The sequence below is a fragment of the Oncorhynchus kisutch genome, linkage group LG17 (genome assembly GCF_002021735.2).
Source record: "Oncorhynchus kisutch isolate 150728-3 linkage group LG17, Okis_V2, whole genome shotgun sequence".
NCBI lineage: Eukaryota > Metazoa > Chordata > Actinopteri > Salmoniformes > Salmonidae > Oncorhynchus > Oncorhynchus kisutch.
Genome location: NC_034190.2, coordinates 11,489,615 through 11,501,827, shown reverse-complemented (window position 1 = coordinate 11,501,827; position 12,213 = coordinate 11,489,615). Strand labels below are relative to the sequence as shown.

Here is a 12,213-nt window from a genome sequence, read left to right as displayed (position 1 = left end):
CACTCCTTTTCCCCTGGCGAAAATATTCCTAAAGTTCATTCATGTTACAAGACGTGGGAGCTCTTTTCCATGTTTTGACTTAATAAGGAGGAGCTACCGAAATAGCAATGAGAAATAACTCTCCCCTTCCCTTCTGTGTGTTCCGTGTGTTCCGTGTGTTCTGTGTGTTCCGTGTGTTCTGTGTGTTCCTTGTGTAACCATCTCCTTTATCTAGTAGTGGAGAGTGTAGCTCTGAACACTGCATAATGTACTAGTGGTTACTGATAAGTCTATAATGGATTGATGATTTAGTACAATATGCGCTAGATAGATGTCTTCTATCTAATAGTTTATGATGGAACAGAACCCCAGGAGAGAAGGAAAACACGGTTGTCTTTGACTACATGCTGCTCTTCACTTTTATGTCATTTGATATTTGCTGCCTTTCTTTTTTATTCACAATTAGAGGCAAGCCATGCAGCAAATGTGTTTCTCTTCTCCCAGACAAATCACGGCAATTTGCTGTACAGTTTTGCCATTTATCAGTCCTAACAACGTAAACACAGATCTGTTGGTGGGGGAAAGTTGTAGCGTTTTAAGGCTCATTAGGGACAGGGAACGGAGGAAGGACTGCTTGTGTTTACAGGTCCCGCTGTGTAGACACCATAGGACTCCAGAACGGTCAGAAACACACACACACACGCACATGGATAGAAACATGGATGGAAGCATGCATATGCACACACAATGAAATAATACCCACACAAATATGAACCCTTGTAAACACAAACAGGGTTAGACTCTATTCTCAGCATCAACACTGTTTTCTAGCTTGCTCGTGATATTTGTGAACAGTAACATACACCATGGTAAAGTGTTTCAGAGCTTTTTTTGTTGTTCTTAAATGAAAACGTCTTCTTCATCAGAAATATCCACCATCACCATGCTCATCATCATCATCATCATTCTATAGCTAGTCTTTATCTGTCTTTTTGCTAGCTAGGGCCATCTACTTTAAGTGCTGCCTGTCTTCCCAGTAGCCTTCTTGGTGTGTGAACTGCTGACTGCTATTAACTTGCAGATGATTGTTGACACATCAACCAGGATTAAGGGGCAGGGCAATTTGCAACTGTTTTTATCTTGGTAATCAGTGGCTGTATTGGAGGGGAGGGTGGTTTCTCCTCTCCGAGGCAATCAGCAATTAGTACAAGAAGGTGTGCTCTTCACCTCTGCAAGGCAATGGTCAATTGGTGTTAGTACTTCAGTCTCCCTTGTTTTCTCAGCTGTCAACGGCGGTCTCGTCGCAAAACTAAGGCCATCGCCAAAACAAAGATGGTTCTGAGGAGTCGTTCGTTCTGAGGAGTTGTTCTGAGGAGTCGTTCTGAGGAGTTGTTCTGAGGAGTCGTTCGTTCTGAGGAGTTGTTCTGAGGAGTCGTTCTGAGGAGTCGTTCTGAGGAGTCGTTCTGAGGAGTCGTTCTGAGGAGTCGTTCCTCAGGAGTTGTTCTGAGGAGTCGTTCGAGAAAGGAAGGAGAGCTTCACACCACTGTCTCACGTGAGTATCTTACCTAGTTATTTTCTGATGATCTCATTTTTCTCTTTTGCAGCATTGGCAGCCATGTGTGGTTTTTCTATACCTGTTCGCTCCTCTCCCTTTAGGCTTTACAGACACTCCCCAACCCTTGGCTGCAACTCTTTTAATTTAGTGTACCCTGCACGCACAACATTTGGAATTCCTGGGGCTTCATTTATCAATATTGCGTAGAAACTATTCTAAAATACTACATACGAACAGAATTTATAATGTCTGTATGCATAGAAAAAGTGTGTTATATCAAAGACTCCTATGAGAGTTACACACACCGTTAGGAGATAACCATTGATGAATACCAATTGTTCTCAGCCTCAGTGCTCATGCAGAACCTTGGCGATTTGCATTTCGAAACGCCCCTAATTAACCTTATATGGTCAATTCATCCCTTCAACCCATGGGGAATATACAATGCCGTACCATGACATACAATGGCACAACTAATTAAAAAAACATGTTTCTGAGACTGAAATAGAGCTGCTCGTGTCAGAGGTTGAGTACAACCAAAATGTTTTATTTGGTTCGCTCAGTTGTGACCAGTAAAAAGAGAAACATAGCTACAAAGAGAGGACTATTAGGACAATTCAAGTTACTTCAAATGATTAGACAACACAGACCAATAAGCCATCCATCCTCAACAGCTCCCTCCTGTAAGCATATAGGCCAACTATTGCTCTGCAGAATGAACGAGTTGTGAGTTCCACCTGGCCACCTTGCCACCACATTCAGTAGCATCTTTTGACCATCACTTAATCTGTCACCTGTACATTAAGAGGGGAAGACATGTCTGTTCACATAGTTGAAATCCTTTTGGGCTGGTTCTTTTATGTCGATGTGGGTGCCGCCTTTTTCTCTATTCGTATTTGGGAATTCATTGATGGCATCATGTCAAAGAAACACCTCTTGACTTCAATCTGTTGTGCAATCTTGTATTGAAACTGTATGTTACTGTTTGTTTTGGCTCATGGAGGGCTGTGAGATGCCGATCGGCAAGCTCCTGTTGAGAAGTGCCCGTTGCCAAAAACCCCAAGATGGATAGCACATGGTTGTGCACCGGAATGGCATGTGTTTCCTTTTTAAAGTAGGTCTCAAATCTTTGCAAAAATCCTATGAAATTGGTTTTGGGAAACGATATCTGATGAGCCAATCTGTTCTCTCTGCGAAATGCAGCATGGGCCAAATCTTCCAACAGAGCAAGATCTGACATCCCTTTTTCGATTTCCATTACCTCAGTCTTTTATAGTATGTCAACAATGGTTTCACTTTCAGATATGCCTTTTATTTAACAAATTACTGTACTTGATATGGATTATTATTGTAACAAATGCACTGATGTGGTCAAATTATATGATATTGATAGCATGTCAAGATATAGTGCACTCATACTGGTGGCAGGTAGCCTAGTGGTTAGAGTGTTGGGCCAGTAACCAAAAGGTTGCTGGATTGAATCCCTGAGCTGACAAGGTAAAAATCTGTCATTCTGAACTAGGCAGTTAACCAACTGTTCCCAAGTAGGCCGTCATAGTAAATAAGAATTTGTTCTTGACTAGTTAAATAAAGGTTAAAAAAAAAATATTCTGACGCCTTCACTTTTTCCACAGAGCTCCGAGACAGGATTGAGTCGAGGCACAGATCTGGGGAAGGGTACTAAAACATTTCTGCAGCATTGAAGATTCCTCAAAACACAGTGGCCTCCATCATTCTAAAATGAAACAAGTTTGGATCCACCAAGACTCTTCCTAGAGCTGGCCGCCCAGCCAAACTGAGCAATCGGGGGAGGGGAGGTGACCAAAAACCTCAATAGTCACTCTGACAGAGGTCCAGAGTTCCTCTTTGGAAATGGGATAACCTTCCAAAAGGACAACCATCTCTGCAGCACTCCACCAATCAGGCCTTTACATGTTTTAATTTTTTATTTTAAATTGAACCTTTATTTAACTAGGCAAGTCAGTTAACCTCTCTCGGGTAGGGGGCAGCGTTCGGAATTTTGGATGAAAAGCATGCCCAAATTAAACGGCCTGCTACTCGGGTAGATTTGGATAGAAAACACTCTAAAGTTTCCAAAACTGTTAAAATAGTGTCTGTGAGTATAACAGAACTGATTTACCAGGCAAAAACCTGAGAAAAATCCATTCAGGAAGTATTTTTATGTGTGGTTTTGTAGTTTTCTATTCAATGCCATTACAGTATCCATTGACTTAGGACTCCATTTGCATTTCCTATGCCTTCCACTAGATGTCAACAGTCTTTAGAAATAGTTTCAGGCTTGTATTCTTATAAATGAGGGAGTAAGACCAGTCTGAACGAGTGGACCCTAACGTGACGCAGAGTATTTTCAGGCGCATGTGCATTTCTTGTTTACCTTTTATATTGATGACGTTATTGTCCGGTTGAAATATTATAGATCATTTAGGCAAAAAAAACAACCTGAGGCTTGAATATAAACATTGTTTGACATGTTTCTATGAACTTTACGGATACAATTTGGAGTTTTTGTCTGATTGTTTTGACTGAGTTTGAGCCTGTGGATTACTGGAGAAAACACGCAAAACGGAGGTTTTTTGATATAAAGAGACTTCATCGAACAAAAGGAACATTTATTGAGTAAATTAATATATTCTGATTGCCACCATATGAAGATCATCAAAGGTAAGGGATTAATTTAATCTCTATTTCAGAGTTTTGTAACGCTTCTGCTTGGCTGGTTACTGTTTGTAATAATTTGTCAACCTGGCTATGTTCTGGGCTAGGTATGTTCTGGGCTAGGTATGCTTTCAGCGCAAAGCATTTTATAAATATGACACTGTGGTTGGTTTAACAAGAAGTTCATCTTTAAACCTATGGAAAATATGTTTTGTTTTCTGAATTTTTATAATGAGCATTTCTGTAATTGAATTTGGCGCTCGGCAACCTCACTGGATGTTGGCCATTTCCAAATGGCACTGAAAGGACTCTCAGACCATGAGAAAAATTATTATTTGGCCTGTATGCCAAGCGTCACGTCTGGAGGAAACCAGGCACCGCTCATCACCTGGCCAATACCATCCTTAAGATGAACCATGGTTGTGGCAGCATCATGCTGTGGGGATGTTTTTCAGCGGGAGGGACTGGAAGACTAGTCAGGATCGAGGGAAAGATGAATGGAGTAAAGTACAGAGAGATCCTTAATGAAAACCTGCTCCAGAGCACTCAGGACCTCAGACTGGGCCGAACATTCACCTTCCAACAGGACAACGACCCTAAGCACACAGCCAAGACAACGCAGGAGTATCTTCGGGACAGGTCTCTGAATGTCTTTGACTGGCCCAGCCTGTAACATATACGCAAAGACTCGGGAAGCAAGTACAAGGAATAAATGTAACAAATAACTGAACATGGAACAAAACAAGAAACACAAGTAGCGCACAGACATGAAACACAGAAACAGAATCAATAACGCCTGTGGAAAGAACCAAAGGGACTGACAGATATAGGGGAGGTAATCAGGAAGGTGATGGAGTCCAGGTGAGTCTCATGAGGCGCAGGTGCGCGTAACGATGGTGGCAGGTGTGCGGAATAATGAGTAAACTGGCAACGTCGAGCGCCAGTAGTTCAGTTCAACATATATTTTCCCAATGCTATGCTTGTCAAGCAGTTCCCTTATTCCACCACTTGTGCAAAAGCATGGTCATGGCTGTGCATAAATTTACACACACTCTCAAGCAAACGTTCATATTGATAAATCTCACACTTTGCCTGGAAATGATCCCACACATGGTTTACGCAAAGATAGATAATGGCGCCGGAGGAGATGGCTGCCATTTTACGGTCCCCTAACCAATTGTGCTATTGTGTGTGTTTTTTCGCGTTATTTGTAACTTATATTTCTGTTATTTTTCTAACTTAATTAACACATTTTTTCTTAAAACTGCATTGTTGAATAACATACGGTATAGGGGGCAGCATTTTCACTTTTGGATAAATAGCGTGCCCAATTTCAACTTCCTGCTACTCATGCCAAGAATATAAGATATGCATATCACTAGTATATTTGAATAGAAAACACTCTGAAGTTTCTAAAACTGTTTGAATCTTGTCTGTGAGTATAACAGAACTTATGTAGCAGGCAAAACCCTGAGGACTAACCATTCATATTTTTTTTTTAGGTCTCTGTCTGTTCAGTGAGTTCTCATTGGGAAATTATATTTCTTAGGCACTTGTTTGCAGTTCCTACCGCTTCCACTGGATGTCACCAGTCTTTGGAATTTGGTTGGGGTTATCTAGGAACTGGGTAACACTGTTGAGAGTTGCTCAAGACTTGAAAAGTAGCGTTGGTTTGTTGTCTTCCTGTATTGAACACAGATAGACCTGTCTTCAATTTGATCGATTATTGACGTTTAAAAATACCTAAAGTTGTATTACAAAAGTAGTTTGAAATGTTTTGGCAAAGTTTACAGGTAACTTTTGAGATATTTTGTAGTGACGTTAAGCACATTCGAAGCTGTTTTTTTCTGGATCAAACGCGCCAAATAAATGGACATTTTGGATATATATGGATGGAATTAATCGAACAAAAGGACCAATTGTGATGTTTATGGGACATATTGGAGTGCCAACAAAAGAAGCTTGTCAAAGGTAAAGCATGATTTATATTTTATTTCTGCGTTTTGTGTAGCGCCTGTAGGGTTGAAATATGCTACTCTCTTTGTTTACTGTTGTGCTATCTCACCTGTCCATCTCCTCATTTTAATTCCATGATGTCACTGTCACTTGTCCACTCAAGTTGAACATTATCGTCATATCACCCACCAGGTGCCCTTGGAGAGTTCTTCAATGAGCTTGATACCTTGATAAGCTCATTTCCTGGCGATGGCTCACCGCTCTTCGTACTTGGCGACTTCAACCTCCTGACATCTGCCTTCAATTCATTTATTTCCAAATCTTTCCTTCCCCTCCTTGCTTCTTTTGGTCTCACCTTTTCCCAGTTCTTTCCCACTCACAAGGCAGGCCATACGCTTGGCCTCACCTTTTCCCAGTCCTTTCCCACTCACAAGGCAGGCCATACTCTTAACCTCACCTTTTCCCAGTCCTTTCCCACTCACAAGGCAGGCCATACGCTTGGCCTCACCTTTTCCCAGTCCTTTCCCACTCACAAGGCAGGCCATACGCTTGGCCTCACCCTTTCCCAGTCCTTTCCCATTCACAAGGCAGGCCATATGCTTGGCCTCACCTTTACGAGAGGTTGCTCACTTACTAAACTCACTGCAACCCCCCTCCAGGTCTCTGATCACTACTTTGTTTCCTTTTATGTCTGACGCAATCGTCACTCTCTCTCCCACTACTCCTCTTCTATCCTATCATCTCTCCCTTCTGCTAAATTCTTCTCCCTCCTGATTCTGCCACTTCGACCCTACTCTCCTCCCTTTCCGCATCCTTTGACTATCACTGTCTCCTTTCCTCCTGGACGGCTCGGCCCTCCTCTCCTGCTCCGTGGCTGAGGGACTCATTGAGTTCAGTTTACAGAACAGGGCTACGGGCAGCTGAGCAAAAATGTTCTCATCCTCATAGATCTATCTGTTGCCTTCGCCACGTGAACCATCAGATCCTCCTGTCTACCCCCTCAGGACTGGAAGTCTCAGGCTCTGAACACTCTTGGATAGCATCCTAAATGGTATGCTGCTCCTACCAGGTGACGTGGAGAGGATCTGTGTCTGTACCACATACTCTCACCACTGGTGTACCCCAGGGCTTAGTTCTAGGCCCTCTTTTCTTCTCTCTATACACTCGGCTACATTATATCCTCACATGGTGCCTCCTAACATTGCCATGTGGATGACACAACTGCTTTTCTCCTTCCCCTTGTGACACCCAAATGGCAACACGCATCTCTGCTTAGATGTCGGCCCACCACTTCAAGCTCAACCTTGACAAGATGTAGCTGCTCTTCCTACCGGGGAAGACTTTCCCGCTCCAAGACTCTCCATCCCAGAGTGCAAAGTACCTTGGCGTGAACCTGGACAAAACCCCTGTCATTCTCTGCAAACATCAAAGCAGAGACTGCAGGTCCATGCTCTAAAACATCAGTAGAGTATGACCATACTTCACACAGGAAGCGGTGTAGGTCCTAATCCAGGCAATTATCATCTTCTGTCTGGAGTACTGCAACTCGCTGTTGGCTGGGCTCTCCACGTGTGCCATCAAACCCCTGCAACTTATCCAGAATGCTGCAGCTTGCCTGGTGTTCAACTTTCCCAAGTTTTCCCATATCACCCTGCTCCTCCGCACACTACTGAAGCTACGAGAGAAGAGACCATGCCAATCTTCCAAAAACATCTGAAACCCTACCTGTTCAAAGACTTTGTGCATCAGCATCACTTGCTGTGCGGTAGCAGAGAGAACAGTCTATGACTTGTGTGGCTAGAGTCTTTGACAATTTTTAGGGCCTCCCTCTGGCATCGCCTGGTATAGAGGTCCTGGATGGCAGGGAGCTTAGCTGTAAAACGTTTTGAGGATCTGACTGCCCATGCCAAATCCTTTCAGCCTCCTGAGGGGGAAGAGGCATGGTCATACCCTCTTCACGACTGTGTTGGTGTGTGTGGACTATGATAATTCCTTAGTGATGTGGATACCGAGGAACTTGAAGTGCTTGACCTGCCCTGTGGACGAGGATGTGCTCGGCCCTCCGTTTCCTGTAGTCAAAGATCCTTTGTCTTGAGGGAGAGGTTGAGGGAGAGGTTGTTGTCCTGGCACCACACCGCCAGGTCTCTGGCCTCCTTCCTGTAGGCCATCTCATAGTCATCAGTGATAAGGCCTACCACCGTCTTGTCATCTGCAAACTTAATGAATGAACAGGGAGTACAGGAAGGGACTCATCACACCCCCTGAGGGGCCCCCGTGTTGAGGGGCCCCCGTGTTGAGGGTCATTGTGGCGGATGTGTTGTTGCCTATCCTCACCACCTCGGGGCGGCCTGTTCGGAAGTCCAGGATCCAGTTGCAGAGGGAGGTGTTTAATCCCATGGTCTTTAGCTTAGTGATGATATGTGGTTGTCCCCCCTAGCTATCTAAAGATGAATTAACTAACTAACTTTAAATCACTCTGGATAAGAGTGTCTGCTAAATGGCTAAAATTTAATTTTTTGGGACCATGATTGACATGATATCATCGTCATTGACACCATCAGCCTCACAGTAATGATTGTCTCAGCTCAGACATTACATACAGAGATCTGAAATTTAAAGAAGTCAAATGCCAGAGGGAATTTGCATACAAGTAATGAACATATTCATTGCCTCATTTGCATATTATTAGCCAAGGAAAATGTCCCAATGAGAAAGGTACGTAAAGTAACTTTGTCAGGCTAGAGCATTGTCTCTAAACCAATGTCTTGCCATTCAGTCACGATTTATAATTCTTGGGATATTATGTATTTTCATAGTGTAACAAGGCCTTGTCCAGAAGGTATGAGACAAAAAAAGTATATATATATATATATAGAGATTTTTTTACCACATGAGCTTAGTGTGTGAATAAGAGCCTTGAAGTATCGCTAACACTCAGGACTTCCTACACAACACATTCACAGACAGTACATTAACAGAGTATCTTCAACATGCAATCTGAGTGTCATATGGTCGAGTCCCAAATGGAACCAGGAATAGGGTGAGGGTCCTGGTCAAAAGTAGTGCACTACATATGGAATAGGGTGAGGGCCCTGGTCAAAAGTAGTGCACTACATATGGAATAGGGTGAGGGCCCTGGTCAAAAGTAGTGCACTACATATGGAATAGGGTGAGGGCCCTGGTCAAAAGTAGTGCACTACATATGGAATAGGGTGAGGCCCCTGGTCAAAAGTAGTGCACTACATATGGAATAGGGTGAGGGCCCTGGTCAAAAGTAGTGCACTACATATGGAATAGGGTGAGGGCCCTGGTCAAAAGTAGTGCACTACATATGGAATAGGGTGAGGCCCCTGGTCAAAAGTAGTGCATTACATATGGAATAGGGTGAGGGCCCTGGTCAAAAGTAGTGCACTACATATGGAATAGGGTGAGGCCCCTGGTCAAAAGTAGTGCACTACATATGGAATAGGATGCTATTTTGGATGCAGCCAATGATTTTGAGTGTGGGACTTTATCTCCTTACCTTGAAGCCATAGGTTCTGTTCAGAGAACCATAGCGAGGTGTCCCTGGGTTCTCACAGGTAGTACGGGTCGGTTCTAAGTAGAACAAGAGAAAGGAACATTTGTATAACATTATCTTAGAGACCTATAGACTATATACCTATAGACAGTATCACTGGCTGGGGGTCCAGCCTATGCAGGCACTGGAGACTTACAGTCTGGCTCACAAATGGAATCCTATCCCCTTTATAGTGCACTGTTCGACCCGTGTCCATAGGACTCTGGTCCAAAGTAGTGGACTAAAAAGGGAGGCATTTGGGACACAGTCACAGCCACATGAACAGCTATAGTTCCCATAATGATTCAACATAGCTTACTGCAGTGATACCCAGCCTACAACCGAGTTATGTGTGTGTTTGTGTGCATACGTGAGTGCTTATGAAGGTGGCTCAGAAATTCAATTCTTCCCGAGTGTGTTTACGTAAGTGCAGCAGTGGCACTGTAGTCACATAACAACCAGTTAGCAAGATAGTCTTTAATAGGCTAGGCAGAAGACCCAGCAGGGGGCAGTGTTACGGCAGCGTTGAAGCAGCGTCAGGCCCAGCTGTGTGGCTGTGTGGAGGGAAGCAGCATCATTAGGATGTAGAGGACATCCTCGGCTTGACGCATAGACCTGGATTCAATGCAGCCTCAGAAAATGACAGCAGCACACACTACCACCACAGCCAGCCTAGTTAACCCACACAGCAACGTGCCATAATTTACACCGTCGCAGCTTCCTCCTCTACTGGATGACAACATAATCAAACAGAAATGCAGTCTGGGGAAATATTTGTGTGAACTAAACATGATTGAGGGAAAACCGTAGTTTGTGTCTGTGTCAAACGAGGCCTGTCTGCACATACCTCATTTTGGTTCAATGACATATACACCCCCCCCCCCCCCTCTACAGACCCACACACTCCGACTCAGTCACACACATATTAATAACGCCCCGCCCCTCCCCATTCACTCCACACACACTCAGAATAGGCAAATCTGATCCCAAGCAATTCTCATCATCCTGAGAGGTCCGTCTTGGAATATATGACCTTTTCATAAACACTAGCCTACATATTTCTGAACACAGTATTTATCCTATCATGTCTGTGTGGATATGTCTATTCAAACAATATGTGTTTCATTGTATGATGTAGTAACATTATATGAGACTCCTTTGCCAATGTCTTATAGGCATGATGATCTGCAGGTAACTGTTGGAATGTCATAAGAATGCAGTTTCAATAGGGCAACAGTTAACCATTATTTTGAACCCTCTGTCATAAGGGCTACATAACATGTTCATAACAGGGCCATAACAGATGACATAAATAGTCATGACAGCTTATGAACAGCTTATGACAACTAATTTGACAATGCCATGTCACCGACCATGTTGAAATCAGTTAATTAGCTAGTCTTAAAACTAGCCCAAAAATGTTTTATTTATTGTTCTTCAATTTCTTTCTTATTTTTTTTTACCCCGTTTTCATGGTATCCAATTGGTAGTTACAGCATTGTCTCATCGCTGCAAATCACATATCGAGAGGCGAAGGTCGAGAGCCGTGCGTCCTCCGAAACACAACCCATCCAAGCCGCACTGCTTCTTGACACGATGCCCACTTAACCCGGAAGCCATCCACACCAATGTGCAGGAGGAAACACCGTGCACCTGGCGACCGTGTCAGCGTGCACTGCGCCCGGCCCGCCACAGGAGCTGCTAGTGCGCGATGGATCAAGGATATCTCTGCCTGCCAAACTCTGGGCCAATTGTGCGCAGCCCCATGGGTCTCCCGGTCACGTCCGGCATGCAACAGAGCCTGGACTTGGACTTGAACCCAGAATCTCTAGTGGCCTTAGACCACTGCACCACTCGGGAGGCCAGCCCCAACATTTACCGCATTTCAGCATGACACCCCTATAGGTCTATCAGTGTTCACATGTTCCTGTGTTGTGACACGTCAATTAATCACACCTCTATTATTTCACTCATACCACATTTTGTTGTGTTACAGCTTGAATTTAAAATGGATTAAATGTAGATGTTCGTGCCGTGGGGGAGATCTTTCGTGGGCTATACTCGGCCTTAACCCTCAGGGTAGTAAGATGATGGTTGAAGATATCCCTCTACTGGTGTGGGGGCTGTGTTTAGGCAAGGTGGGTGGGGTTATATCCTGCCTGGCTGGCCCAGTCTGGGGGTATTGTTGAACGGGGCCACAGTGTCTCCCGACCCCTCCTGTCTCAGCCTCCAGTATTTATGCTGCAATAGTTTATGTGTCGGGGGGCTGGGGTCAGTCTGTTATATCTGGAGTATTTATCCTGTCTTATCCGGTGTCCTGTGTCAATTTAAGTATGCTCTCTCTAATTCTCTCTCTCTCGGAGGACCTGAGCCCTAGGAGCATGCCACAGGACTACCTGGCCTGATGACTCCTTGCTGTCCCCAGTCCAGACATGCTACCTTGTCCCGGAACTGCTGTTTTCGACTCTCTCTCTCTACCGCACCTGCT

The 12,213-nt window shown here is 44.1% G+C and overlaps 1 protein-coding gene across 1 annotated transcript in view; it reads right to left on the bottom strand.

Moving 5' to 3' along the window:
• LOC116354513 (CUB and sushi domain-containing protein 3-like) overlaps positions 1-12,213 on the bottom strand; it is a 492,885-nt gene that overhangs the window by 15,491 nt on the left and 465,181 nt on the right. The window contains 1 exon segment of the mRNA XM_031795095.1: positions 9,690-9,763. Within this exon segment, the coding sequence (XP_031650955.1) occupies positions 9,690-9,763 (74 nt within the window).